Below are 27,598 nucleotides of genomic sequence, written 5' to 3'. Positions count from 1 at the left end.
TAGAGGCTGGGGGCAAGGGCATCCTCCCAGTGCTGGCAGGTCCTTGGGTGTCTCAGGCTCATCAGCGTCCAGTCCTCTGCTTCTCTTAGGGATAGTTCTTGGGACAGAAGATAGCTGGAGATGGGAAAGTATGCTCTGACATCCTGTTGATCTAAGACCCCTCGCCTCCGGGCCTCTCTGAGCTGTGACCACAAAGGAGAGATTGTGCCATTGGAAAAGTGTCTACAAAGGCGTGTCACTGCAGGCAGAGTGGCTCTGTGCTCCATCTGTGTGTGTGGATGTGTCTCTGATTGGATTGTGCTAACAAAGCCGACTTTCAAAGTGCACACAGAGGTTCGCATTCTAATTCTGTCAATGATACTCTGGGCTTCCACTGTTCCCTCTCTCCACACCCGTTAATCATTACTCTTTACATATCCAGGTATTTTAGGTCCAGAAAAAGGGCAGGGCGGCAAATGACTTCTTTACTGGACTAAGAAGGAGGAAGGCAGAAAAATCTCAAGGATCTGGATACTTGTTATATACACGTCTTTCTGGCTGCTTGCCACCGCCAGTCTGAGCTAGATCCATCTCCCCCAGCTGGAGTCCAAGGGGAAGTACAATGAGGTATTCAAAGGACTGTGTTAGCTTTCAAGCTCAGAATTGAGTTCTCTTCATCCTGGGAATCTGGATTTATCCCCCTGTTCGTTTGACTTGGTCATCCTACAGGCCTTTATGTCCCATCTACCCCACACCTTCTGGAAGCCAGGGTGGAACTTAAGGGAAATCAAACAGAACAAGCCTTTTCACTGGCACCTGCTACTGTTTTCTGCCAGGCAAGCCTGGGGGCAGAAAACCAGGCTTAGCATTTGCTCACTCCTAGGGAGACCACCCCCCCCAGGAGCGCGAGAAGGGGGAGGCCGAGGGAGCGGAGTCCAGGGAGACAGGCCATCCATCAGCTGAAGGAAGCAGACAGTTGTCTGTCCTGGGGTGGCTTGGTTAGCCCCTCGGGGGCTCCACGTCTGCGCTGAAGAGCTCCTTGTAGAGAGGAGGGAAGGCAGCTTGGACCACGATGGGGTGGAGGCTCTGGAAGAGCTGCAGCTTTTCCACGTGCTGGCTGCACAGGCTCCGGAGTTTCCCTCTGGGCGGCAGCTGGAGATGGGTTAGGAGGGATTGAGAGTCAGGGTTTGCCAGAGCAAACATGTCTTCTTGCTGTTGTTGAACTGGGATACCCCTCCCTGCTGCTCCCTCCACCCCCAGCAGCTGATCCTACTGGTTAGATGTACTTGCATCTGGATTCGGTTTTGAAAGTCACATCTGCACCCTCAGCACTGTGCCTGGTTTAGCAAGTCCATGCTTAGTTGATGGCATAAATGGCTCTGCCTACCGGCTCTTTGCCTTGGTTCATGTTATTTCCTTTTTTTTGGGGGGGGGTTGAGACAGGGTTTCTCTGTAGCTTTGGAGCCTGTCCTGGAACTACCTCTTGTAGACCAGGATGATCTCGAACTCACAGAGATCTGCCTGCCTCTGCCTCCCGAGTGCTGGGATTAAAGGTGTGCGCCACCACCACCTGGCTTATTTCCTCATTTGGAATACCTTTCTAAATCTCCTTTGCTTCAAGTGTTATCTCCTCTGAGACCACCTTGCCTCCCTGCCCCTCCATCCCTTGCTGGATTAAAGCCTTTCTTCCTCAGGCTTCCTTCTGTGTAGTACTTGCCACACTGTGGAAAAGGATCAATTTGTCTGCCTTCTGCTCCACATTTACTTAGGTCCATCTGTCTTTCCCCACTAGGTCTCTTCTGTTCCTATAACAATGCTGGAACAAATGCCCAACAACTGCTTGTTTGAACTAAACAGAGTTTTGAAGCAGGTACCCAACATAGCAAACATAAATCAGTCTAGTCAGTCTTCCCCCGAAGGAAGGCACAGAAGCCCCTGGGATAGAGGCAGGGAGAAAGACTGAGATACCACCATTCCTATGCAACTTCCAGCACAACCAAGTGAGACTTAAAACCACCTCTTTATTGCCGTCTTCCCTTCTTGCTTAGCTCCCTAGAAAAGGAGGAAAGCAGCAGGGTGACTCCCCCACATATCTCAAATTTATTATCTTTTTGTGTTTTAGTGCTTCTGACTTTGCCAGGGTTACTACAATAATTTCTTTTATTTATTCAAAAGGTATTTGTTGAGAAACTTGACAATTTTAGATGGCGCACTGTCAGGAGCTCCGACGTAACATCAGTGAATAGAAACTATTTTTATTAGCTGCATACAGCAGCCAGGGATCCCTAAATACAGCTATATGATGCCTAACAACTTTTTGAGGAGTTATGAACCTCTAACCACAGTGGTTCTGTACGGTTACAGGGGTAGAGGCAGTGTGGCTGTGTGTGTTTGTGAATTCATCCTGTGGTCCCCCACAATGTGAAGCTATCTGTGTTCTTAGAAAATATTCCTGTATTTACAGGAAGACAGCTGTATTTACAGCATATGGCTGTATTTATTAGTACTGAAACAGAATGAGGGATGGAGTCCTTCTCCTGTTGGGTAATTGTTTAGGGAAAAAAACCTTTCCTGAATGAAGGCTTGAAGAAAAACATTTGGAAACTTAGAGGGAATCCTACAGGAGACAGCGGCAGGTTCAAAGGCCCTGAGAGATGGGACCAGCCATGATCAGCTGAAGGAGTAGCAAAGAAAGTGTGGTCAGAGTAGGGGAGCCCAAAGAGCGGTGCAAAGTCATGTACGAAGAAGGTAGGGGTGACGTGATGGCCCCTTTGACCATAACACAGACTCTAGAGTTGAATTTTTGGCAACCACAGGAGGGTAGGGAGCAAAAGAGGCCAGTGATGGTCTTGCCTCCTTTAAAGAGGCCAGGATGGATACTGAGTGAGTGCTGTGTGACTCTGACATGGCAGACAAAGGTCGGGTGGGAAGTTGAGTTAGGAGTTCAATAGTCTAGCGGTGGCTGATAGCTGGAATGTGTGATTTTTTTGATTTTTTTTGGTTTCTTGAAACAAGGTTCTCTGTAGCTTTGGAGCCTGTCCTGGAACTAGCTTCTGTAGATCAGGCTGGCTTCGAACTCACAGAAATCCACTTGCCTCTGCCTCCCAAGTGCTGGGATTAAAGTCATGCACTGCCATCGCCTGGCTTTTTTGTTTTGTTTTTCAAGACAGGGTTTTTCTGTAGCTTTGGAGCCTGTCTTGGAGCTAGCTTGCTGGCCTCAAACTCACCGAGATCTGCCTGCCTCTGCCTCCCGAGGGCTGGGATTAAAGGCGTGTGCTACCACTGCCCAGCTGTGTGATGTGTTTTTAAAGTGGATCCTTCTGGGCATGGTGGTACATGCCTGTGATCTTAGCACTTGGGACTATGGATGTAGGAGGATTGTGAGTTCAAGGCCAACCTTGGCTACGTGAGACCCTGTCTCAAAAAATAATAGAAAACATACTACACATTTGCATTCCAATGGCTTTCCTAGGCCCAGTCTCTTCTTTAAATCTATTTTGCTGTAGATTGGAGGTTACATTTCTTAGGGAGAGATTGTTTGGATAACTTCTGTATCTCAGTACTAGTATGACTGTGTGCCACAAGGGCCTAAGAGAATGACTACATAGGTGGGTCCTTTACAAAGTAAATTTCCTAATGACAGATCTGAATAAGGCATGGATCTAGTTGTCGGGGCTCCCCATCGCATGGCTCTAGTTGTCGGGGCTCCCCATCGCATGGCTCTAGTTGTCGGGGCTCCCCATTGCATGGCTCTAGTCGTCGGGGCTCCCCATTGTATGGCTCTAGTTGTCGGGGCTCCCCATTGTATGGCTCTAGTTGTCGGGGCTCCCCATTGTATGGCTCTAGTTGTCGGGGTTCCCCATTGCCTAGAAGCAAAACCTTCACTCTTCCTATGGCACTGAAAATCTTCGCAGTTCCTGTTCCTCACAGTTTTCAGGCCTACCTTCTGTTCCTCTCCTGCTTCACCAGTCTACCCCAGCTTCTGGCCTCACATTTACCAAAAAGTACCATAAGAGCTGGGGAGACAGCTCAGTCAATAAGTGCAGGCCTTTGAGCATGAGGACCTGAAAGTTTCCAGAACCCACAGAAAGGAAACCAGGTGAAAGCTGGGTGTGGAGGTACACTCCTTTAATCCCAGCACTGGGGAGGCCGAGGAGGGCCGATCTGTGCGTTCGAGGCCAGCCTGGTCTATGAAGCAAGTTCCAGGGCAGCCAGGGCAATGCAGAAAAACTTGTTGTGAAACAAACAAACACAAAACCAAACAAAAACAGGGCACTAACTGCTCTTCCAGAGGTCCTGAGTTCAATTCCCAGCAACCACATGGTGGTTCACAACCATCTATAATGAGACCTGGCGCCCCCTTCTGGCAAGCAGGCACACATGGAAGGAATGCTGTATACATAATAAATAAATAAACAAAAAACCAAACAAAAAAGGAAAGAGAAAGAAAAAAAGGGGGGAAAAAAGAAAGCTGGGCAAGGTAGTTCATGCTTGTAATCTCCACATTTGAGAGAAAGAGACAGCAGATCTCTGGGGCCTCTCAGCAGTCCTAGGTCAACCACAGAGCAGGCCAGTGAGAGACCCTGCCTCAAAATGAGTAACTGAATAAGTAAATGAATGAATGAATGGAAAATATGGATGGCACCACTGAGGAATGCTAGCTGAGGTTATCTGGCCTCTACAGGCATACATACACATCCTCTCCTGCATGGGCACCATGTGCACATACATGGTCACACACACACACGCATACACAAACACACACACACACACACGGAAATACATGCCATGACCCATTCTCCCTCTACATACTATTTGACCTCCTTAGAGTTCCATTCATCTCGTTTCCTAAGCCTGGATCCCTGCTCTGCCCTCAAGGATGTTTGAACAAACCTGTATCTTTCATGCTTGATTCGCCTTTTTAAGGTAGTACTTAGGTTCCACTCGCTTTACCCTCAAGTTGTGGAGAAGTTTTACATTTTTCATTTGTGTGTGTGTGCGTGTGTGTGTGTGTAGGTCAGAGATCAACTTGTAGGCGTTAAGAATTTCGTTTTCATCATGTGGGTCCCAGGGATCAAACTCAGGCCATCATAGGCTATGGGGCAAGTGTCTTTATCCATCGGGCCATCTCACCAGTCTCTTAAATTGTTTTAAACTCCTGTATACAGTATAATTTTTTCCAGAAGTTCTCCCATTTTTAGACAGGGAGTTTCATGTAGTCCAGGTGGGCCTCAAACTCTTTATAACTGAGGATGACCTTGAATTCCTGCTTCTCTTGCTTCCTTCTTCCTCGTGAGTGCTGGCATTACAGGCATACACCACCAATGCTGTGCTTTCAAGAGTTTTTATAATATTGAATTGGGGCTCCAGGGATATCGTCGAAAGAACACTATGATTAAGATTCGTGTTATCAATTAATATAAGCCGCTGAAATCACTTTATTGTTACAGGAAGATTTTTAACACTGGCCTATTTATAACTGGGTTGCCTTAAGGGTAAGAGACCTATCATCAAAAGCACTTTTTAATCTCATTACAAAATATCACACATTCTACTTCATATTAGAGTTATTTCAGAAGTCATGACATCTCTTTATACCGGACTAAAATACCCTAGTGAGGTGGCATCTCTGTATCTTTCCACAGTGCTCGGTGTAAGCAGGTGCTGGGGAAGTGTGGGCTATATTAAACCCAATTGTTCCCTGGAGGTCTCTCAACTCCGCACCAACTTTCCGCCTCTTTGCACCTGGAACCAGTTGTTCCCACAGTCCCGCTGCTATTGCAAACTCTGCCGTAACACAGCACCTCGGCACTCCCTCCTCTGCTCCTGAAGACCCTGGCCCCGAGGGCACAGAACCGGGAGTGGTCTGGTCTCTTCTATCCTAGGGACCTTTCCTACCTTGGCTAGGAGGCCTTGGCGATGGGTCTTGCAGAGATGATGATGGAAGGCCAGCTCCAGACTGTATTGCAGATGCTCCACTCTCCTTTTCTCTTGGAGCCCAGGCCGGTCTGAAGGAAGAGATGGGTCCAGAGTGAAACAGAAACATCACACACAGTCTTGCCCAGCAAAATGGTGTCACCTATCTTTTTGGAGAGGCCTTCCCAGCTGAGTATGTGTATGCATATGTGCGTGGGTGCATGTGTGCATGCGTGCGTGCGTGCATGTGTGTGTGTGTGCGTGCGTGTGTGTTGGTTTGAGAGCCGCAGAGATGGGACATTGGGCCTGTCTAGTTAACTACTAGGGAACCTGTAGTAATGAAATGGGTGGGGACTGTTAGCCTTCCAACTCCAAGCTACCTCATCCTTGGTAACCTGCTCTTTCACCCGCTCATTCAATGTCAGACACTAGGTTTCTGTCACGGAGGTAAAATGTTGGAAGGGAGCTTTCCCATTCCTACAAGAGTGGCTCAGCTGACCTCCTGAAGTTGTCCAGGTGGCCACCAAGGCCTCTAAAGTCGTCTGTGACTCTCTTTCAACTCCTAAGATACCTCTGGCTTTGCTTTCCTCAAATACCCTGAAGTCATCTATAAAGTCTTGCTTCCAGTTTGAGGCCATTAGCAGAATCGGAAGACTTACACTGCTAATTAACAAGCACAGAGAGGCAGGCCCACTTTCCTAGGTTTTCTGGATATTCAGGGTTCAGCTGGCTTAGGTCAGACACTCTAGTCCCGTGGAGTGGGTACCCAGAGCCCTAACACCAGGCAGGCATTCTCTCTCAAAATGAGCCCACAGCAAGCAGTCATTCTCAATCTGGAAGTGACTGTTAAAATTCTGGGTGCAATCTGGAGGAGTTACATCAGAATCTGGAAGTGGGACCCAGGCATGCAATCAGTTATTAAAGCTCCCCAGGTGATCATAATGCTGCCAAGGAGTCGCTGCCACACACTGACCAGTCAGTTAATGTCTCCTGGGGAAGTGGCTCATTTCCGCCCAGCCTCCCTTCTCCATGCTCCTACTGCCCCGTTATATGCGGCCCTTGTCACGTCTTAAGGTTCCTCTGGATGCTTTCATCTGTTTTATTTGACAGAAGCACTGGGCAGTGCTCATTATGCTTTGTCAGGCAATCTCCCAGATTTAGCCACACCCGAAGGCCTAGGCTCTCCACTCATGGCTGCGTCCTGGACACCAGAGAGCCTTTCCCCGGGCCCAGCCACACTCACTGGCATTGATGAGAACCAGGGCCGTGTAGAGGGCGATCTCATCCTCAGAGAAATGCAAGGCACTGAGGAAGTGGGAAAAGTCGAATATGGAACTGATGAGCTCGCTGCAGCCTGCCGGGGTGGAGATGGAGAGGGAGGGTAAGCGTGGAAGCTGGTTCTCAAAGGCACCACCCTTTGGGCATTTAGAGCAGGGGGACCCTCAGCCCTGGATAGGGGCTTTAGAGAGGACTGGCGTCAGGAACTTCTCATTTCCCCCTGCCCCTCACCCAAGGCTCGGAACAGCTCCACGCCACCATATTTGCCTTCAAAGAAGACTGTGTGGTTGTCAGCATTGTAGGCCCGGCACATCCTCACGAGCACCACTTCCATTGCTCCTGGAAAAGGGGAAGTTGGGAGGGCAGAGTCAAGCAAAGCCAGGAAAGCCAGGAACTGACTCCCCCAGTATCCTGTTTTTTTTCACCCCTGACTTCATCTCCCAGGCTCATTCTGCTTCCATCCCCAGCCCACACTCTCCTCCCATCCCTGGGCCCGCCTATCCCAAGGCACCTGCTTTCAGTAGTATGATCTGGTCATTCTGGCAGAGCTCCATGAAGCCCGAGAGCCGCTTGGCAAACTCCACCACATACTGAATGGCCTCAGTGAGGTGGTGGGCACAACGCTCCCACATCTCCCACATGGACTGCAGGGACAGAGGAGGTGACCTGGTGTTGTCAGAGGAGTGGCGCAGAAGGGACAGCAGACACTGGAGAGCCCTCGGATTTGAGCTTGACTGGTTCTATCACTTTGTGACCCTGAGTGCCTCTACCTTAGTGTAAATGCTATTCTCAGAGGCTGGCTGATGGAAGGGCTGAGGATGATCTCCCAGGTATGTCTAACCTTTGACACGGCGATATGATATGGCTAGATACAAAGTTCACACCTGGGAATCAAGTTTTTAAAAATCTCATGTTTTTTTAAAGCCAGGTGTGGCGCACACCTTTAGTCCCAGCACTCAGGAGGTAGAAGCAGGCGGAGTTCAAGACCAGCCTGGTCTACAAAGTGAGTTCCAGGACAGCCAGGACTACTCAGAAAAACCTTGACTCAGAAAAAAAAAAAAGACAAAAAAAAAAAGCAAGCAAACAAAAACCCCTCATGGTTGTGCATTGGGCCACATTAACACTATCTTTAGACACATGCAGCTCACAGGCTACAGGTTGGACGTACTTCATCAAAGTTTCTGTTACACTGACTGGAAGGAAGGTTATTCAATAGACGGCCCTTAGGTACTTATTAGAGTCAGTTGCTGGTGGAGCATGAAAGGCAGTGTGGCAAGGTCTGGATGGAAGAGGAGGCGGGTTGCTAGCTGGGTAAATTTTCCATAAGCTAGGGAAACCCTCTCATCTAGCTGCTAGGGAATAGAGGACACCCCTGTTGGCCAGCCTGTCTGTGATACCCTACAGTTCCCATACCTGTGCAAGTAGCCATCTCTGGGCTCTTCCAGTGGTGGTGGGGGTGATGCCCTCCCTTCCCTCGTGTCTTCTGCCCTCACCTTCCTCTGGTAGCTGGTCACCTCCTCCCTGGAGAAGAGGTTGGTGCGTTGCCGTAGCAGGTCCTCCAGCCGCAGCTGGCATGTCTCTCGGTAGGACTTGCAGACATTCTGGACCAGGTACTCTGGGGGCCAGAAGAGGAAGGCACGGCTAGATCTCAGCCAGTTCCCACCCCAACTCTCACGAAGAGGCTCTCCCTGGTCCACCTGCTCTAGTTCCTTCCTTGACTCTTGGTCCAGAATCCCCTAGTTCCTTAGGACTAATGCTTGGTTACAAGGGAGCTGGTGGAAGTTCTTCCCTCATCTTCACCGCCCATTTTCCTCCCCCGATGCTCACCTATGTCTGTCAGAGAGGCATACAGTGCCTCTGGGGCACTGCAGAAACTGGGACTGCAGTGGCTGTCTGGACCTTGTTCTGGTTCCCCAAGCTCGGGATGCCTGGCTCCCTCGAAATGAAGTCCACATCTTCCAGAAGTAAGCTGGCTGTCTGTGCTGTAGACGCTGTTTCTGCCTTCAGCTTTGCCTTGCTCTGGGCTATACTCAAGGTGGCTGGAGGCTCCTTGGACCTCTGTTTTGGCCAAGTTGTTGGAATATGGGGGCCCAGAGCCTGAGGCTCTCAGGAGGCCAGGGGGACAAGCAGAGGCCTCAGGCAGGTCAGGTGAGGCGCCCAGTGGTAGCTGCCCATCTGGGAGCCCCAAAGTGTATGTAAGGGTATCTGCTCCATGGCCCTCTGCTGGAGGAGTCTTGGCCACTTGTTCCTGTTGCTGCTGTTGCTGCTGCTGTTGCTGCAGTTGTTTCTGCACTTCTGCATGGAGACTGTCCCTCTGCTTCTTGGACATTCGGCCGAACTTAACAGCTAAAGAAGGTTCAGAATCAGTACAGGTGGCAGGCAGGGGAACACAGTACAGGGCAGGGTCAACAGGCACAGAAATTTCTTTTTGGGAACTTAGGCTCCAGGCTCCTCCAACAACTGGTCTGTTTTCTTTAGGATCTGTCTTACTGGCATTTCCATTTCCCTAGGAAAATCATTTGAGCCCTAAACTAAATGCTAATAGTGACAGAAACCAAGCAATGAGCTTGGGCTTGGGATTCTGGTCTCTGGAGACTGGGGCTGAGGTGGGAGTTGAATAGGGGGCCTCAGGCTGTATTGGGGTCAGCGTGCTTGTCTGGGAGGGCTGGAGGAAGAGAAGGGCTGCGAACACAGGTCTCCCTGTGGTCAGGCCTGCAGGCTCCCTGGTGACCTAGATACTCACCACAGCCCAACCCAGGCTCCGCGGCTTCTTCTGAACATCCTCTTCTGCTCTCTCTTTCCTGCCTTTTCGCTCCCCCCAACCCCTCCCAGGTGTGGGGGCACAGCCCTTGGCCCCGCCTGCCCCTTTGCACCCCTGCATGTTTCCTTTCGCTTTGTTATTTTGAGCACTGAAAAGTGCTGACGGGCTCCTTCTGGCTCCTCCTCACCTCATGCCACCCCCCCCTCCACCCAGGGCTCCTTCTGCGGTGAGGACGGTGGGTGAGGAGGGTGGATAAGACCCTAGGAACACCACACTCCACCCCCCCCCCACCTTCTGGGTCATTCTCAGGCTAACTCTGATGGTGTTCCCAGTCACAGGGTTCGGGAGGGAGCTGGAGCTAAGCTCCGGTGACAGGGCAAGAGACGACAACGTGGAAAGTGGATAGGAACTAGGCTAGGAGAAGGCAGAATGAAGAGAATTCAGTAGAGGAAAAAAGAGACGAGAGTGCTAGGACCCTGGTAAAGGGTTTCTGGAGCAGAGCCTGGCGCTGAGACTCTGAAGAGCCTCAAGGAGGCTCAAAAAGATGGGACAAAGGGCTAAGGGTGGAAGAACGGTGAGAGGCCCCAGGCAGGGTGTTTTCCCAAGCCAACTCTGTCTGACAAGAGCCAGGATGCCTCTGGAAAGTGCAGGGACTCTTGGGGCCTGCCCCCCTCCCCCACATCCTCACCATCTCGGGACATGCCCAGAGCCAGGCACTTCTGCAGGCGGCAGTGTTGGCATCGGTTGCGGCTGGTGCGGTCAATGGGGCAGTTCTGCTGACGGGTGCAGGAGTAGGCCACATTACACTGCTGGCTGCGGCGAAAGAAGCCCTGGGGAACAGAGATTGCTTATTCCATCCAGGTCAAGGTCAAGGTGGTCCCGTGCACTGGTCTCAGGACTTTCCACATCTAGAAACCCACCAAAGTCCCCCCCAACCCTGACTGTAGAGTTGTGATTGCTGCTGTGGTCACTTTCCTACACCAAGACAAGGTCCTCCTGCTTCCACACGTTTAGGACCCTCACCAAATGTGCATCTGCAGACTGCTGCCTGCAACTCACCTTGCACCCCTCACAGGTGATGACCCCGTAGTGGATCCCAGATGACTTATCCCCACAGATCTTGCAAGGTATTACTTCAATTTGTGCTGGAAGAGAGGGAGAGAGATGCTAGCCCAGGATAATTTTCTGGATTCCACTACCATGAGCCTGGCGTGCTGACGCAGGTGTCTAGTGTTTCCCCATTTCTCCAGTGAGCTTCACCATGCCCTCTTGCATTAGAGAAGGGGAAGCAAAGTGCTAAATGCTTCTCACAAAGGGTCTGAGGAGGCTGGGTTTTGTTCACAAAGCATCTGGGAGTTGTATCAGCTCTTACTGAGGCGGTAAGCAGCTGCAAAGAGGCCACCTGCTTATCCCTTCAAGTTGAATATCCCCAGTGTCCCCCACCCCCATCCTGTAGAGAGCCAGAGGAGTCCTTACTGCTTTGTAACACCTGCTTCCCGCCCAAGGGGCTTCCTTTGTGCCCACTCCCTCTTCTGAGGTTTGACTCCCATGAACAGAGGATGGGGCATGGCAGGAATATGAGGTACACCAAGTCACTGGGCACTAGACAGAGATGTCAGTCACTCTGGAAGAGAGAGAAGGCCACACAGGGACAGAAACGGAGGGGGACCAACGCAATGGGGGTACAGAGAGACTAGGAAGAAGCAGGGATGGAGCCTGGAGAAGCTCAACCCAGCTTTAATGATTGTCCAAGAGCCCAAATAAGGTTTCCAGGCTGTTGGCCCCAGAACCAACATGACGTAGTATTTGGTGTGTAAGCATGTAAGAGGATGAAGGAATGCGTCTGTGTCCATCTGTGTGAGCACAGACCATGACTGTTAAAACCACCTCATCTACCCGTTCCCTTCACAGATGAACAGCTAGTTTTTGCTTTAGTGGCATGTCTACAATCCCACCCTCCTGAACTGTTCATTATGTATTGACATGTTTGAAGGCACACTTGTGTGTGCGTGTGTGTACACAGATGAAAAGCATATGTGGCTGTTGGTTGTGATGGCACACGCCTTAGATTCCAGCACTAGGGAGGCAGAGGCAGGGGGATTTTTGTGAGTTCAAGGCCAGCCTGGTTTACATACAAGATCCAGGCTAGCCTTGGCTACATAGTGAGATCTTATCTCAAGAAAAAAAGAAAGAAAGAAAGAAAGAAAGAAAGAAAGAAAGAAAGAAAGAAAGAAGAAAAGAAAGTGTATGTGACCTGTAGATCCATGGTAAACTATCTGTACCAGTGCACATGCACACATTTGTTAGGCAGATGTTGCTTACTGGACACTAAAACCCAAGTTTTTTCCCAGGTGATGGTGGTGCACATTGGGCAGCCAGATCTTTTGAGTTTGAGGCCAGCCTGGTCTACAGAGCTAGTTCCATGACAGCCAAGACTACACAGAGAAATACTGTTTTGAAATATCAAGAAAAGAGAAAAAGAGAGAAACCCTGTTTTGAAAAACCAAAAACAAACAAAACCCAAAACTCAAACCAAACCAAAAAACCAAGTTTTCCCTCCCACTGTACTCATTCTAAGCTCTGTTGGTCACCCTCTGCGTGGCTGCTCCTCCCAGGCTGATTTCCTTTGTCCTGTCACTGCCAGTGCCTACAGTTTTCTGCAGCATTTTAAGGGACATCAAGAGGCTGTCTTTCAGTGTGGTGGCATACACCTTTAATACCAGCATTTGGAAGGCAGAGGCAAGGGGATCTTTGTGAGTTCAAGGCCAGCCTGGTCTACAAAGGGAGTTCCAGGACTAGGACGTCCAGGGCTGTTAGACAGAGAAACCCTGTCTGGAAAAACAAACAAACAAACAAACAAAAACAGACAAAACCAAACAAAAAACCAAATCAAACCAAACAAAAGAGCTAGAAAGGCTGGGGACTTAACTCTGTGGTATAGCAGCATACATGAAGCCCACATTCAATCTGCAATTTTTGGGGGTATGGGGAGAGAAGGGACAGCAGCTGGGTGAAGCTTGGAGCCCCAGTCATTCCAGCTATTTCCAGCAGCTAAGAATTCAGTGGGTGGGTGGGTTGGTGATCTCTGGCTTTCCCCAAATGGAGAGGCTAGAGCTGGAGCAGGCCAGAAAAATGGTCTAGAGTAAAACCCCTTCTCATCTGTGACATGTCTCCCACTCTATGGACAGAGGGAGGACCTTACAGGGAACAAATTCACCCCTATGTGAACTCACTGCCTGGGCCTGGTGCCTGATCACGTGTGAGCCTGCTAATCAGGTGGAGTTGCACATCCCTGTAATTCCAGCATTTAAGAGATGGAGGCCCAGAGGATCAGGAGTTCTAGATTATCCTTGGCTACATGGTGAGTTCCAGGGTAGCCTGGACTATGCAAGACATGTTTCAAAAAACAAAACCACACATAGGCCTGCTGATGCGAGAGAAGGAGGTAGATCGTCATGTGCCCACCACTTCCCAAAATATTCCATCATCCTTAAACCATGATTTTCTCAAACCAGCCAAGAGCTGGGTCAGATTAAGCAGCTTAAAGGGCCACATGAGTGTCTGACTCAGTTCTTTGTCCCACCCCCAGACACACTTGCCACCCGCCAGCCAACTGCACAGTAAGCTGCGGCCACCAGACGGCAAGCACACTTTTCAGATTGTTTCCTGTAAGTTACAAGCTGGTTTTAATGATTGGGGGGTGGGGGGGGAGAGCAGGAGGGAACCTGGTGCCTGGAAGAGGGGTGGAAAGTGTGGGGGCACACACACTTCCAGTCACTAATAGCACTCTCAGACTCGGTTCCCTTGGCAGCAAGTGAGGGCGAAAGTAACATTGCCTGTCATGTAGGTCGTACAGTTCTAGGGGGCACCGTGGAGGGGCAGAACGCTTGCTGGTTATTGCTGTCTGATATAAAGCAAGTCCATGGGCGGGGCGGGCTGGCCGAAGCACTCTGGCCCACGGGCGTTTTCTCCCGCCCAACACCTTCTCCTCTATGTACTGTGGTATGTCTTTCTTTAGTGGCCCTAAGACCAGAGAGTGGGGGGGAAACCAACATAGGTCACCTAGAAAAGCAAGTGGTAGGGAGATTAGGCCAAGCCACAGTGGGAACTCAGGCCCTGGCCCAGCAGGCGACCACAGTCCTCCCTACCTCTTCCCTTCTCCAAGAGCCACATCCGCCTGCGTGTGTGCACTGACCGCATGGATGACCCCAGTCACACCTCCCTGTCCCATACATGACCCACTGTCGGTCCGAGCCCAGGAACCTTACTTACCACAGTGTGACTAAGACCCTGCCTGTCTTCAGAGATTTGGATGGTCAAGGGAGATTTGGGGGCTGTGGGAGTCCTGGACCCCAGCTACTAGCCCATCCCCCCTCTGTCTTCCTCAAGGTAGTGGTCCACAGTGAGACAAGCGCATAGAGTCAGAGCTCTCTGAGTGAGACCCTCTAGCCAAAAGAGCTAGAAGGACTGCGAGGTTCAAGACTGGGGGAAAATAGTCAGTTACAGCAGTGGAGAGACAACAGAAAGAGAGGGAAACCCCTGTTGTGTCCTAGCCCTGTGCCGGACCCTCCACATGACCAGGCTTCTGGTCTTTCTCAAGTACTCCTTCCCCTACACCTCCCCTCCTTTCAGTACCATCCACCCTAAACACTTAAATATCAAAAAAAGTACCAGCATTGTGTGTGCGTGCGTGAGTGGTGTGTGTGTGTGTGTGTGTGTGTGTGTGTGTGTGATCTGGGGAAGGAAGGAGGGGAAGGGCTGGTAGGGAGCTGGTGGGAGGAGCTGAGAAACACCTTCCACAACCAACCCTTTAAGACTCACAGGGTGAGCCAGTCCCTGAATAGCAAACCATGGGAACCCAGTTTGGGGAGGGGGAGCTGAGTAATCACAAGATTACTCAAACTGTTGCCTGGGAGTCTAGTCTGCCAGGAACTTACCATCTCAAGGCTCAGTGGTGCCAGGAACTGGAGCCAACCAAAGGTCAGGAACCTGCAGGCCGGCTCCTGCACCATGGCTCCCACCGCAACCAAACACCGCTTAGCTGTTTTCTTAGGCTTTCTGTGTCTTACCGGCTGCTTCTCATTGCACCCTCCTCCTGAAGGTTATCAAATGAAAACCTTCAAGTTGGGAAACCTCAGCTCTCGGAGAGCTGGGGCAGGAGGGTTACCAAGCGTTTCAGGCCAGCCTGGGGTATAGTTTGGGACCCTGTTTCAAAAATGACAACAAAACCCTCAGATCTCCGTTCTCATAAAAGCGGAAATGGCTGGTGCAGGCTAGTGACGACTGAGCAACCTGGAGGTCTTGTTGAAATGTAGGACTGAGCTGAAGACGGAGTTCTGTAGTGGACTAGCCTCGAATTCGTGACATTCTGAGTGCTATAGCCCGGTACACGAAACAAAAGCGCGTCTTTGTTCAAGCAGCCTGAGGCGGGGCTCAGGAGAGTCTGTACTTAACGAGCTGCTGGGTGGTTGCTTCTTTGCCTTCATACTATACTTGGAACAGCAAGATTTTAGTTCCCCTGGAGGCTAAACAGCCAGGCTGTTCTTCCCAAGGCGTCAAGGTCGGTTTGATCTTCCCAAGCCCATTCTTTACACAGGCCAGTTCACCAAGTTTTCCCCCCTGTATCTGCCCTACTAAGGTAACGTGAAAACCATAATTATGATGCAGCCCTGGAAAGCAAAAGTGACTCTCCTTTAGATTGCTTCAGCCCTGGGAGCACCCCCCAGGGAGCACCCTCAGGGAGCATCTTAGAACCTCTTACAAGGAGAAACAAGGTAGAGGCAAGGACCTCTGCCTCCCACCTCCTCTAATCTCACCGGGCTCACAGCTGCAAGATTCACTGATAGTGCTTTTTGACTTTATCCAGAGCTGGGCCCTGGGTCCTGACCAGGTGCCTAGCCACAGAGAGGAAGTGGTAGGAACAGAGAGGGGCTGCAACCCAGGGGGTTCTCACTCCAGAAGCCCCAGTTGCAGGGAAGGAATGGTTCAGGCAGAGACATGCTACGGTTCTCTCTTCTGTTCTTCTCTTCCTGTTTTCCAATTGATACTGAGTAAGGAGGAATAATAATGAAAGACGTAAGCACTATCGGAATTCTTAGTGTATGCCAGGCTTGTGTGTGTGTGTGTGGTGCTGGGGACAGTACCCAAGGTCTCATGCATGTAAAACAAGCACTTTATGAACTGGTCTATTTCCCCAGACTTGTTTTTTTAATTATTATTATTATTTTAAAAAATTATTTATTTATCATTTATACAGTGTTTGGTTTGCATACCAGAAGAGGGAACCAGATCAAATTACAGATGGTTGTGAGCCACCATGTGGGTTCTGGGGATTGAACTCAGGACCTCTGGAAGAGCAGCCTGTGCTCTTAACCTTGGAGCCATCTCTCCAGTCCCCTTTTTAAAATTATTATTACATTTATTTATTGGTTGTGCATGCACATGGGCCACAATGAATGTGTGGAGGTCAGAGGACAGCTTATAGGGGTTGGTGCTTTCTTTCTACCATGTGTGGCCTGGGGACTGAACTCAGGTTGGCAGCAAGACCCTTTATCCACTGAGCCGGTTCACTGCTCCCCCACCCCCCCACGTCTAGGCGGGGTTATAGATGCGAACCATCACACTCAGCTTTCACGTCTTCATGGATTATTACAGTGCATGCGTGCACGCTATCTATACATGTGGGCACACATGCCGCGACTTACACCTGGCGGTCAGAGGACAGCTCTGTGGAGTTGGTTCTCTCCTTTCACCTTCGCGTGGCTTCTAGAGACTGAACTCCAACTGCCAAGATCGCACGGCAAGATTCTCTAGTGGCTGAACCACCACACCGTCCTTGGGATTCTTTACATATACTTTTAGTGGTCACAACAATTCTGTAAAGCAGGGTCCGCTAATATTGTCCCCATCAACAGCTCAAAAAAAAAAAAAACCCAAGGCCTAGCGAGTGACTAGACCAAGCCTATACAGGCAAAAGCCAATCAAGGAGTTTACATTTGGGTCTTGGTAACTGGAGACAGAGCCCTCAATCATTAAGCTGTATCCGCTTGGAGGATGAGATGCCTAAGTATACCAGGGGAGTGGGATGGACCAAGGTCACTGGCTGCAAGGTGAACAAGTGTGACGTGAGGGTGATGATGGGTTAGGTGAGAAGCAAGGACTCATCCTAGTACAAAAATAGAGAGGTAGATAGATAGATGATAGATAGATAGATGATAGATAGATAGATAGATGATAGATAGATAGATACAAAGACAGAGAGGTAGATAGATGGATAGAGGATAGGTAGAGGATGATGGATGGATAGATGGATGGATGGATGAGACCATTCCCTGGGCCCAACTTTCATCAGTGGTCTTGGCTGGTTCCTGTACCCTTTATCTGCTTCTCTAGAGCCAAAGTCAGAAAGCTTGTGCACCCCGAAAGAGCTCATGGCCCAGCGCCCCTCTGGAAGTCCACGGCTCATTTAGGGTATGAACCAGGTTATCCCTTGCTGGACCTTTCTTTGCAGAAATGAATGAATGGCTGGGTGAGAAAGAGGAATGCTTCTCTTAGCTTAGGCCCCTTCCCTCTCTCCACTGAGACCACAGCTCCAGCCTGTGGACCACAGCCTGTCATCAGTCTCCCTCCTTTCTTAGCTCTCAGTTCCTCTAGTTTCTGCTGGAAACCAAGGCGGTGGTTGCCACCACAGGGCCAGGAACCACTGATCTACCTGGTGGGCATACCCCCAGCCCGGGCAAGCCCTCATGAGAATTTTTTACTGACATACCTGATCCCAGAACTGAAAAACTAGTGACGCTAAGACTCAGGTGGGCGAGGGAGAGACGGGTTTTTGCAAAGCCATGAAAGCTAGCCAGCTACTCGAAACCCCTTCTTGCTGCCCCCGCCACCCCCACAGTCTGGGACAGGAGAAAGGAGGGGAAATAAAAGAACTCAAAGAAAACAAGCCGCGAATGGGGGAGGGGATGAATCACCAGGAGGAAGCTCTGAGAACTGGGAACCATACTCAGCATCTTCCCTGTCTCCTGGGCAGTGGCTCTTCCCCTGGGCACCTCTGCTGCCTCTGGGAGGCGAGCAGACCCAGAAGCACTTGGCTGGGGCACCCACACTCCTCTTTATTACTGCTCTGCCCCCAATAGAGATCTCCGATCTCCGTTTTTTGAGCCTTGAAGTCTCAGGGAAGAGGCCTTGTTGTCACACTAGCAGGAGTGGAAATTAGACCTCAGGAAATATTTATGGGGACAGGAGTGAGACCCCAGGCTGTCTTCCTTAGAGAGCACTCAGCTGGGGGAAAGTCCCTGGCCCTGTTACTTTGAGTCAGCAGCACAGAGCAGGGGAGGAGTGAGTGAGCCCCAGGTAGGGACAGCAGTTGATACACATTTTCATTGTGCTGGGGCAGATGGGAGTTCTTTCCAGTCTTGAGCCTGAGGCAGGTGGTATTTGGACTAGGAATGAGAAGAAAGGAAACGAGAAGGGTGCAGAAGCAGTATGAGGAAGGAGCAAGGCTCACAGTATACTCCTATAATCCTAGCAGTTGGAAAACAGAGGTAGGCAGGTCAGAAGTTCACGGTCATCCTCAGCTGTATGGTGAGTTCAAGGTCAACCTGAGCTATGAGACTTGGTCACAAACAAGCAAACAAACACATAAAACCAAGCAGAGCCATGAGATGGCTCAGTGGGTAAAAGCGCTAGCCACAAAAGTCTGACAACATGAGTTTGATCCCCAGAACTCTAGGGGAAGGAATCAACTACCAAAAGTTGTCCTATGCCCACCACATGCACACTATGGGACCTGTTATTCACACACACACACACACACACAAGCGCGCGCATTGGGGACTTGGAGTTCTTTATGACCCACTGTTCTACATTATCATGATTCAAGGAAGATGACAGACATGTGACCTCCCACTCTTAGACCTCCTGATTACTCACTCCACAGTGACCAGCTCCTAACAGTAAGGTGGCTGGGCTACTTACCCCTGGCTGGTGGTTGTGGCAGTGGATCTGTTTGGTTATGAGACACCCTCCAGTTTCTTTACCACCTCCTTCGTGTCTGTACCTTATAGCCTGTGCCCAGTGGTCTCTGAGCATCTTACTCTATGGCAATCCTGATATTCCTCCACCTGGATATCAGCCCCCCCCCCACCCCGGGCATCTTTAATCCATCACTCATTTCCTGGCTTCCTTCTGCTCCTCATTTCTCTGGCCTTACTCTTTGGTGGGTCATGGTCCCAAGGCCTGTCTTCTCTGATTTTCCCAAGCTGGTGGTAATTGGCACTCCATAGGGTCAGAAAGCTTAGGTATATTTGTGTGATTGTGCGAGTGTGTCCGTGTATCCGTGTGTGTGTGTGTGTGTGTGTGTGTGTGTGTGTGTGTAATGCAGAGTTGTCCAAGTGTCTCTCTCAGCCACTGTTGGGGACTTCTGTCCCCTGCTTGGGTATGAAGTATGCAGAAACATGACATCCCAGGGCTGATCTGGCATTTTGGGACTGTCTCTTTGAGATCCGCTCTGCCAGCTTTTGCAGTTGAGGGGAAGAAGCCAGAATGAAACCTGCAGCTCCTACTCCTATTGTTAGGACTTCTGACTCCTCTCCGAGTCTGCCTGTCCCACCAAGGCTCCAGTCCCCAACTATCGTTCCACCCTGCGCATGCAAGTAGTGATATCAACTCGACCTGCTTTCCTTGTATATTATGGGGGGGGGGTAGATTCTCTTTTACCCTTGGGGGTGCCTCTTTTGGGGACAAGGGGTCTCTTTGGTCCTGGGCTCTTAGAACTGGAAGACTCTCTACGTTTGGCTTCATTGTGAAGTTGGTTTTGTGGCTGGAGACCAGAGACCAGTGGCTTGCCTCAGGTGACCTGGTGCTGGAACCTGCTCACTAGACTTTCAGTCCTTGGGTCTTTCCAGGACCCAGAATGGCCTCCTTTCTGTGGCTTGTGGAAAGACCCCAGGCTGAAGCTGGGGCTGCCTCAGTCCTCAGGTTATGGCCTCAAGGCCACTGGCTTCCCTTTTCCTCATTTACCTTGGACTCTGAGAGGTCTTCTGGCTTCCCTTACATGAACGTGGAGGGTGGTCTCATTGCCCAAACTGCTCAGCTGGAAGACAAATGGGCCCCAGACATCTGCCCAGCAGCTGTCAGCCCATGGCTCCAAACAGGGAAGGGAGACCAGGGGCTTTCTGCTTCCATCTCTACTGTAGCCGGAGGCACATGCAAGTGCATACAAACACACGCAAATACACACAGAGCATTCCTTGGCTGAATTGTACTTAACCTTCATGTCCCAGTGTGTGTGGGGGGGGGGCAGTCAGGCAGATTGGAGTTTCTGAGGCCTGATGGTGATTTCTGACTCCCCACTGCCTGCTGACCTCAGTTTACTGTAACTCCCGCTTCAGGGCACAAAAAGAAACTCTTCATCAGGAAGAGCTAGGAATTAAGCTGAGTCCCAATGACTACCAACCTCCACCAGCTCCCAGGCCCCGACACGGAGCTCTTGGGTGATGTACTCCCTCCCTTGGTCTTGGTTTCTCTTGTGAATCAAGTGGCCCCAGACGCTCTGGGCATGCTCAGTCTTCCCAGACTCCTCAACAATTCATTTACCGCCACTGCCAAGGAAGCTGCCTAGGCAGAGAAACTCCCTGGGGACTCCAACCACCTCTCAGCACATCTTGACCTTGAGTGGGACACACCCTGCCAAGGAGGTACAGTTTCCAAGACAACCCTCCTATTCAGTAGGACCCAGGCTTCCCCGTGGCCAGGTGGCCCCATTCACTTACTTCTCATGACTGAGCCTAGGCTTGCAGGTCTTGGCTCCCTGTCCTCCTCAGTAGAGTAGACCAGAACAGACACAGCTGGCAGTGGAGGTGGGGTGAAGCCCGCTCAGAGGTGCCTCAGCCCGCAGATCTGAACAAAGCTCTCTGCAGTGTTTCTGGGCAGGGGGGGTTTAAGCTCTGCACCACACAGGTGGCCAAGTGACAGCCCCCCAGCCCCCAGAGGTGCACTGTGTATGATGACAGGCACCCCACGTGGCCAATCTGGGTCTGGGACAGGGTGTGAGGGGCGGGGCAGCCAATCACAGGGGGCGTTGGAAAATTCCAAAACCACAGCCACAGTGGTGGTAAAAGCTGTTTCCACTCGCCAGGGCAGTTCTAGCTGGGGAGCTTCGCGGAGCTCATGGGCAGAGGCCGGGCTCGAAATCCCCTCTTCCTGAGTACCTCAGGCCCTCTTCACCAGGTGACACCAGGGGTAGGGATGTCCCAGAGGTAAGTCACAGAATATCTGTCTTGGGTAGTGTCACGTGGCACTGTGACCCTGTGGACTGTCAACAGCCATATCCAGTGTGGTATAATCAGGAGACTACTGACCCTCAGCACACCCACCCGCCTCCTCCACATGACGGGCTGAGGATATGACAGTGGCAGTACCATTAGGCAAATACCCAAGACTGTACGATGGGTTGGCCCTTCAGAAAGGACCTTTAGGAGCAAGACTGCTAGACTGGAACACAGACAGTGAGTGCCACCATCTCCGTCCTCTTAACAATATGCTTAACTCAGAGGGGAGGAATTGACTCAGTTCTGGGTGGATTATGTAATCCCCAAACATACTTTGTGTGATGGCTACCATTTCAAAGACAAGTAAGGAGGGACACAGAGAGGTTAAGTAACCCGCTCAAGGTCACGCAGGTCGAGAATGGTAGAGTGGTCAGGCAGAGTGACCTCAGATCTACTTGAGGAACATGGGGGTGTTTCTGGTTCAAGTTTGCTTTTGAGTATGTTTTGGGCTGGCCAGGCTCCTGGCACTTGAGTTTCTCTGTAGGTTTTGTTGGTGTGAGGTTTGTTACTGATGGGTCCCTTCATTTTCCAGTCTGCTCTGTGGGGTACCTCAGCCTTGAAGGTTCTTCTTCTGGACCCTTCGTCACTAGACTCCCTCTTAGTCTGTGTGTGCCCCCTAAATTTCTCATCCTAGACCCTTTTCTTGAGGTTATTTCATTTAGGGAATCTTTCTTATTTTCTTGACCTGGGGTCAGGGAGTGGATCTCAACATCTGGACCAACTCCCTTGAGAGAGCTCCAATCTTGCTGGGACCTCCAGCTCTTCAATTAATACAAGCCTCTCTCTGCTGGCTTAGGAGCTGCACTTTGGCTTGGTGAGGGTGGACAGCCTGGATCCTCATGAGGACATTCATAGTGGGAACTCAAAGGACAGAAGGCAGGGCTGGAGGCTTGGTTTGGCCTTTCCTAGTTCCCACTGCTCCAAAAGCCCCCCACCCCCGTGTGGTCCCCGATCCCCTCCCCCAGCTAGCCTTAGTCATTCTCACTCGCTTTCCTCCCAGGGCGCTGCTCAGCGTTTCCGTGGGGCCCTGTGGCTAGTGGCTCAGGAAGCTGATCAGGATTATGCTGAGCCAAGCAGCCCCGACCCCCCAGGAGGATGGAGCATCCTAGGTCAGGGAGGAGGGATGCTGGAACACAAGGCTGCAGATGGCTTTGGCAGTGGGAGGAACTGTTGGACAAAGAGCATGTTCTGGAGGTGTGGAGGTTACCTCCTCTGATGAGGATGCCACACTTGTGTAATGACCACACTTGTGTAAGTCTTTTCTAGAGTGCTCCCAGGAGTTGCTGGGCAGGATTTGGAGGAGTGGCTGCCCTTGGTGGTGGAATAGCCTGTCTCTCTGTGGCTGGACTGGGGGTGTGCTGAAATGGCCCTAGAGAAGATGCTTACTTGCAAGTGTCCATTAAGGTGTCCTTCTGGATAGGCTCCTGATCATAGACTTCAGTCTTGGGATTTCAGGACCCCCAAGAAACAGTGCCCCGACCATTCTCTCTTACAGAGGCCAGGCAGCCTGCTCTCTAGTTCTGCAGAGTCTCGATCCAGGCTTGCTCACACCTCAGAATGTGTTAACCACAGAGATGAACACACCAAACCTGGCTCTGCCACCACAAAGCCTTGGGCACGCTCCTAGGCCTCCCATTGTGGCTGCCGAGTTCCGAGGCTGGGGCGACCTTAAACCTCCTCCCTGCCCTGGCCCAGCGACCGGCGCCTCTGTCCAGCGCACTGCCCTCCTCTTTCACGGTTCCCCTTTTCTTTACATTGCTTGTTACTTGACACTCTTCGGGCTTCTTTTTTTGTTCCTTGCTATCTTGGCCCGTAGGTCTTTTCCTTTGGCCCTCATCTCTTGGGTCTTGTATTCTCGCCTGCCTCTTTCACTTCTGTCCAGACCTGGGCCTTTCTCTCTCATGCCTCCTGAACTGTTTCACCATGCCCAGTACCACCTTCTTGGCTCAAACCCCTACTCACAAGTATGAGTCTTCTTTGCAGCCAGAAGTTCTGTAAAGAGAAGAGAAGGAAGGGTCAGTCAGCAGTTGACGACAAGGTGGTGAGCCATGGGCTTCCCCAGTTTCTGGCTCCCACCCTACCCCATGTTTTTCCCTAGTACTGCCTGGCCTCTGAGGAGAAGCTGGGCCCCCTTAGCAGTGCCCATGTCTTTGCCCTTTGGTCATGCTGGCTCTTTTCCAGGTCCTGAAAGTGCCCAGCGCCTCTCAGCCTCCAGGACTTCCCCGTGCCACACTGCCTTCCTCCCACCCCTTCATCTAGGTCGGTCTCAGATGTCTCTCTTCCTCTGGAGCAGCCGCCATGCCCTCTCCTGCCTTGGGGTTTATTCAGTCAGCAACGTGCGTTGTTTCCTGGCTCTTGACGTAAGACCCAGCTGCCCTAAGTGTGCCACGGTCCCCTCTTGATTGTAAGGCCGTCTTGAAGCAGAGCCACTATCTGTCTTGATCAGCTTGCTATTTGGGGGACACCCAGAAACCTCTAGCATCTGGAACATTTGAAGTGCACGAGTACTCTGCACACAGAGTTGAATTCCTGTGGGAATGCAATCTTTTGGTTTCTTGTCTGTGCTAGAAAACATGAAGGAGTTGCAGAGGTGTGGGACTGGGTGGTTGAAGAGGGAGACGAGGAGAGAGCTGTGGACAGGCTCTCTCCGGCTACCTCTGGGCTTCACTGGTCTATAAGCCAGCAGAGGAAAGAGCCCCTTTCCTGGCTGATCTGCTTTGTGGCCAGGTCTGGGTGGAAATCAGGCAGCAGGAGACCCAGGGAGGTTTATAGAGGTTTGTAGAAATGCTGACGAAGGGGTAGCCTTGGCTACTGCAGAGTCACAGGGTCATTCATGCATGCAGTCATTATTTGGGAAACACCTAGAGAGGAAGTCCTTGGCAAAAGAGGCTTTTTAAAAAAATTGCCAGACCTCCATCCCATTTCCTATATCCACACAGTGCCCACGCCAGTCTTTTGTCCCAGAAAGCCCATTAGCCCTGCGTGTAATGTCCCTAACCTTTGACTCAGTTCTGTTACTTTTTGCCTTTTGTGGACCAAGACTGACTCTCTGCCAGGAGATTCCCCCTGCAGCCAGGCTTCCTACTATTTCATTGCCACGGTGGTCAATGGGGCCCAGTGGCCTGGCTCTCTGGGGTGGGGGAGGGGAAGGTCTTTGTGTCGTGCCCACCTCCCAGCTCATCCTGTCTGGCCCTACTCAGCTTCCTCCCTGACTTGGCACCCCTGTCAAGCCTCCGGCTTTGCATTTCTGAGCAGTCCTGTATGGGGGAGGGGGACGGGGCACGGGGCACTCCCTGTGTTGGCCCCAGGAACCTTCCTCTAGGTGGCCCTGGAAGCTGGAAGCTGTCACTCACTCTCCCTAGACTGAGAGCTGACAAGCATGGTGGGGTTCCTCCCTCCTGTGCTCCACCGGCGCCTCACACTCTGTAGAGATAAAACTCCTGAACAGGTGGGAGGAAAATGTGGGACTGCCGGGCTGGAGCAGCTGGAAGTCATTCCTCACCCCCCTCCGCACCTGCCCTGCCCCCCACCCCCCTTACAGCAGACAGGGTATTTCACTGGTGAATGAACAGGAGAGTGGAGCCGGCTGCCCTCGGAGTCCTGTGGCCGGGAGGGGCCTGCTCATACCTGGGAGCCAGCCACATTCCCATCTTTTCTCTGAATCTAGCCTCCCTGACACAGCTCCTCCCTCCTGACCCCACTCCAGCCTGGCTCTTCCTTCTTCCCTTCTCTGTCTTCCCAAGTCTCCTTCTGCTGGAACCTGAACCCTTCTTCCTGTTTCCCCTCCTTTGATATGAAGATTTGTCCTATTCCCCCTTTCTGCTCTCCTCTGCCAATCTGACTTTCTTCCCCAATTCTTTCCCAGTTTCTTCCCATCCTTCCTCTCCTCTGAGCCTCCTGGTGGTCCCTTCCACCCGCCCTCAGGACTTTGGGGTCTCTTACCCCGAGATGTTCGGTGGTGTCTCTGTGGGGCCCTGTCCATGGGGTAGCTCCCTTGGTGCCGTCCTTGCTGCCCTGGCTGCCCAGGAGGGCAGGGAGCAGGGCCCAGGGGAGGGAGGAGGGAAGAGGGAGGGAGCACCTGGCCCGTCAGCAGGCAGGGGAAAGGAGTGGCTGGCAGAGTGTCCTGGCACTAGGAGGGGACTCAGGGAGAGAGCTGTGGACCAGGGTCTGGTGTCTTGAGGAGAAATGGCTAGGTGAAAGGGAGTTAGCATTTATTGATTCCCTACTGTGTGCCGAGGCTTTTGCCAGGCCTCATAGGTAAATCGGGATTGTGGTTTTCGCAAATGCATATGACAGCCTCTGCAGGAAAGTGTGATTATTCGGAATGATGAATCCATTGTTGCTCAGAATAGAGAAGACTTGCCAGGGCAATTCATGATTGAGCTGAGATTTGAACCCAGGTCTTCGTGACTTTTGACCAGACCAGAACAGATAACAGAACAGCAAGAAGGGGAAGAGTGAAGAGAACAGGTCGCGCGTGCACGCGCGCGCAAGTGTGTGTGTGTGTGTGTATGTGTGTGTGGTGGGGGTGGATGTGTGTGTGTATGTGTGTGTGTGATGGGGGTGTATGTGTGTGTGTATGTGTGTATGGTGGGGGTGGGGTGGATGTGTGTGTGTGTGTGGGGGGGTGGATGTGTGTATAGAATGTGTGTATGTGTGTGTGGTGGGGTGGATGTGTGTGTGGTGGGGGTGGGGTGGATGTGTGTGATGTGTGTGTGTGTGGTGGGGATGGGGTGGATGTGTGTGTGTGTGTGTGTGTGTGAGATGTGTGTATGTGTGTGGGGGGGCAGCGGGGGATAGACTAATCTCCACGCTAGGGGCAGGTGTACTTTTCTGCGAGTTGGATTCCTGGAGCACATGCCTACTTTGTCTCTATCTAACCCCATGCTGCCCTCCTCTGGATTTCCCTGGCTTCTAGGTGCTTGTCGTGCTCCTGGAGGGGTGGAGGGTGGGGGAGTGTGTGTGGGAGGAGGAGCGAAGTGGAGAGTCCGGGGAAGAGAGTGGAGGGAGAGCTGAAGATAGGAATAGCAGCCGGCTGACAAACTGGGAGGAGGGACCCCCCACCCCCACCCCCTTTTCCCTACTAGGACTGCTCACATTACTCCTGTAGTGGAGTCTGAGGAGGGCCTGAGTCGAGGCTTCTGTGGATATTGGATGCCACAGTTCGGCGTGGCCTCCACCCAGGGTTTGATTAGCTGGGCCTGGCTTTTCTGCTTACCCAACAGCCACTGGCGAGGGGCCAGGCTGCAATCAGGAGGCTCCCAGCCCCTCCTCCCGCTCTCTCCAGCTGGTAAACAGCGGAGCAGGAGTCAGCCACGCCAGGGCCTCGTGACTGGCCCGCTCCCTCCACCTGGTGCACGTGGCACCTGGCGTGGAAAGGGCAGGCAGCCGCCCCTCTCTCCCAGAAGCCTGTTCTCCACTCCTGCCTGTCCGGGAGCTTCTGCTACCACCGGCACCTAGGTCTCTGCGGAGCTGGATGTCCTAAGCCTCAGGAGCAAAAGATTAGGATAAATAGCTTTTCTGACTCCTAGGGAGATGGATAAAGGTTGGGGGGAATGAAATGACTTTTGAGGGCCTTTGAGGCTCTGCCTATTTCCGTGAATGTGTGCATGTTCACGTGGGTGTGCACATATGTGGGTTTGTGTACACGTGTGAGTGTGTGTGCCTGTGGAGGCACGATGCTGACATCTGGGCATCTCGTGTCTTCCTCAGTTACTCAATACCTTTTTTTCTTTTCCTTTTTGAGACAGGGTCTCTCATGGAGCCTGGAGCTCACCATTTTGGCTAGACTGGCTGGCTGATGAGCCCTTCAGAGCTGTCTTCACCACCCCATTGTTGAGTGCCTACCTATCACTGTACCCCTGTTCTGTTATGTGGGTTCTGGGGGATTGAACTTAGGTTTCATGCTCTTGTGGCGATACTTCACTGACTAGATCTTCTCCCCAGACTCCACGGCCTTTGATAAACATGGGCCCACGTATACTTCTCTGCTCAGAACATGAAGTCAGTCTGGAGAACTTAGGTGAGAGGCAAAGATCTGGTGGGACCCCACCTAGGACCAGAGCCAGAAAGAGGCAGCAGGAAAGGCTGGGTGCTCAGGGTATGGGGAACCTTGCTTGCCCACCCCCTACCCCAGAATTCTCCCCTCCTACCCTTTTCTATGCTCTCACAGGGTTGCCCTGCCCTGTCTACTCTTCAGTTTCCCCGCTCCTTACCCCTCCCATTATTTTTAGTTAATTTTAATTTTTTTGTGTATGTATGAGTATTTTGCCTGCATGATTGTCTGCGTACCAGTTATTGTGTCTGGTACACTCTAGGGGACACAATCAGA

The 27,598-nt window shown here is 51.5% G+C and overlaps 1 protein-coding gene across 3 annotated transcripts; it reads right to left on the bottom strand.

The window, feature by feature from the left end:
- Positions 1–444: 444 nt before the first annotated feature.
- On the bottom strand, positions 445–25,389 carry Rorc (RAR related orphan receptor C). 3 transcript variants are annotated; one of them, XM_038310738.2, is made up of 11 exons: positions 25,210–25,389; positions 23,230–23,259; positions 10,994–11,079; positions 10,623–10,764; positions 9,001–9,519; positions 8,587–8,788; positions 7,685–7,839; positions 7,405–7,512; positions 7,139–7,249; positions 5,878–5,987; positions 445–1,131 (listed from the first exon to the last, which is right to left on the bottom strand). In XM_038310738.2, exons 1-11 carry the CDS (start codon positions 25,247–25,249, stop codon positions 979–981), a joined length of 1,656 nt encoding a protein of 551 aa, XP_038166666.1. In that variant the 5' UTR covers positions 25,250–25,389; the 3' UTR covers positions 445–978. The 3 variants fall into 3 exon arrangements, with proteins under 3 accessions (XP_038166666.1, XP_038166667.1, XP_038166668.1); XM_038310739.2 differs by having other exon boundaries at positions 7,441–7,512; positions 25,210–25,335; XM_038310740.2 differs by having other exon boundaries at positions 7,685–7,817; positions 8,667–8,788; positions 25,210–25,335.
- Between the last annotated feature and the right edge of the window lie 2,209 nt (positions 25,390–27,598).

This window comes from Arvicola amphibius, chromosome 14 (assembly GCF_903992535.2).
Source record: "Arvicola amphibius chromosome 14, mArvAmp1.2, whole genome shotgun sequence".
Taxonomy (NCBI): domain Eukaryota; kingdom Metazoa; phylum Chordata; class Mammalia; order Rodentia; family Cricetidae; genus Arvicola; species Arvicola amphibius.
Note: the sequence above shows the minus strand (reverse complement) of the source record. Positions and strands in the feature narration are given on the sequence as shown.

Excerpts from the sequence above, each read along its gene's own strand:
- Rorc (XM_038310738.2), bottom strand. The coding sequence starts at position 25,249 with ATGGACAGGGCCCCACAGAGACACCACCGAACATCTCGGG. Across the intron at positions 9,520-10,622 it reads TCTGGGCATGTCCCGAGATG|CTGTTAAGTTCGGCCGAATG; the intron begins GTGAGGATGTGG and ends AACCTTCTTTAG. Across the intron at positions 1,132-5,877 it reads GCCAAGGCCTCCTAGCCAAG|CTGCCGCCCAGAGGGAAACT; the intron begins GTAGGAAAGGTC and ends ACCCATCTCCAG.